General features: G+C 45.4%; 1 protein-coding gene across 1 annotated transcript; it reads right to left on the bottom strand.

Moving 5' to 3' along the window:
• On the bottom strand, window positions 1-1236 carry LOC114173447 (ethylene-responsive transcription factor 6-like). The gene has a single exon (XM_028057856.1). The coding sequence runs from the start codon at window positions 1074-1076 to the stop codon at window positions 159-161; it is 918 nt and encodes a 305-aa protein (XP_027913657.1). The 5' UTR covers window positions 1077-1236; the 3' UTR covers window positions 1-158.
• Window positions 1237-1448: the final 212 nt, after the last annotated feature.

Raw genomic sequence — 1448 nt, 5'->3', positions numbered from 1 at the left:
TAATGTATAATGTTGTTTTGTTCACCCATATTAACTGGAAATGTTTTTTACTTACAGCATAATGAAGAGGCACAACCAATGATTCAATTTAAACAAACGAATAAACAAATGATCTCGATTTTCGAGAAGGAAAACGAAAGAAAAAAGTGATTTCAATTTCACACGACCATAAGCTGTGGATAACCCAACGCCGGATGAGGAGATAACGGCGACAGAGGCGGCACGGCGAAGATTCCGTTAGCATCGGAACCCCAGAAGCCCGGCCAGCTAGACGGCGTTAAGGGAGCATCCCTAAAACAGGTGACGTCGAAATCTTCTACCTTTTCCCTCTTAACGACTTCCACCACCGGCTCTTCCTCCTCCCTTTGGCGTTTGCGGTTATCGGCGCCGGCTTCGAGGGGAAAGTTGAGGATGGCTTTGGAGCCGCGAAACCTGAACGCGGCTCGGTCGTAGGCTTTGGCGGCTTCCAGAGCCGTTTCGAACGTCCCTAGCCACACCCTGGAGCCACGCTTGTTGGGGTCGCGGATCTCCGCCGCGAACTTCCCCCACGGTCTCTGTCGAACTCCTCTGTAGTGCTTCTTCTCTTCTGCAGCCTGCTGCACCACGTTTCCCGCAACCTCACCCTCTCCGAACTGGATCCACTCCGTCTTTTTCGGGAGAGAAACTTGCAGTGACGGTTTTCGATTTGTCTGAGATTTCTTGCGGTCATGTGTGTTCGGAAACGTGAATTCCGAGGTTGATGTTTGAGGTTGGGGATTCGGGGTTTGGTAATCGATTATTTGGGGTTTGGACTCGATTTCGAAAACAGAGAACTGGTCTTCCGTGGTGGAAGTAGTTGGGAAGTCGAAAAAATCAGAGAAAAAATCGTCCATTGTTGCAGATGAGTGAGAAGTTGAAGTTTGAGAACAGATAGAGCTTGATTGAGAGGAGGTAGGGTTTGGTTCCTCAAACAGAAAAGAAAAGTTGCTTTTGTTGAGGTTAGAGGAGGGTGTGATTGGAAGAGGAGAAAGCTCTCCTAGAAGATGAAGTTTTATTTGATTGAGAGCAGAAAGTTGAAGAGGGTTTTGGTTTGCCATCAGCGATGTTTCTGATACCGATTCAGAACTGGTTTCTTAAGAGGAAGAAGATGGAGGAAGAACTTGGTTGAGATGTTAAGAAGCTGAAGGAAGATTTTGAGTGTATCAGAGACAGTGGAAAATGAAGATATATAGCCATAAAAGATGTTAAGTTTCAACGGAGGTGCCTGCAATGATTGTTGCACGAACCTTCCACTAACTTACCTTCTCCATTATTATAATCCTCTCTCTCAATTTGTATCCGTATTTTTAAATTGGGTTAGATACTTGAATTTGATCCACAACCCGATCCGACAGATTTTTCTTAAGAGTATAGCACTCTCCTTAAACATAACCCGAAAACTTGACTCCATTTCGTAATTACCCGACCCA

The sequence above is a fragment of the Vigna unguiculata genome, chromosome 2 (assembly GCF_004118075.2).
Source record: "Vigna unguiculata cultivar IT97K-499-35 chromosome 2, ASM411807v1, whole genome shotgun sequence".
In the NCBI taxonomy this organism is placed as follows: domain Eukaryota; kingdom Viridiplantae; phylum Streptophyta; class Magnoliopsida; order Fabales; family Fabaceae; genus Vigna; species Vigna unguiculata.
This window is presented reverse-complemented; position numbering and strand designations above follow the sequence as displayed.

Bases quoted from the DNA above. Each gene is read 5' to 3' on its own strand.
- LOC114173447 (XM_028057856.1), bottom strand. From the start codon at position 1,076: ATGGCAAACCAAAACCCTCTTCAACTTTCTGCTCTCAATCAAATAAAA.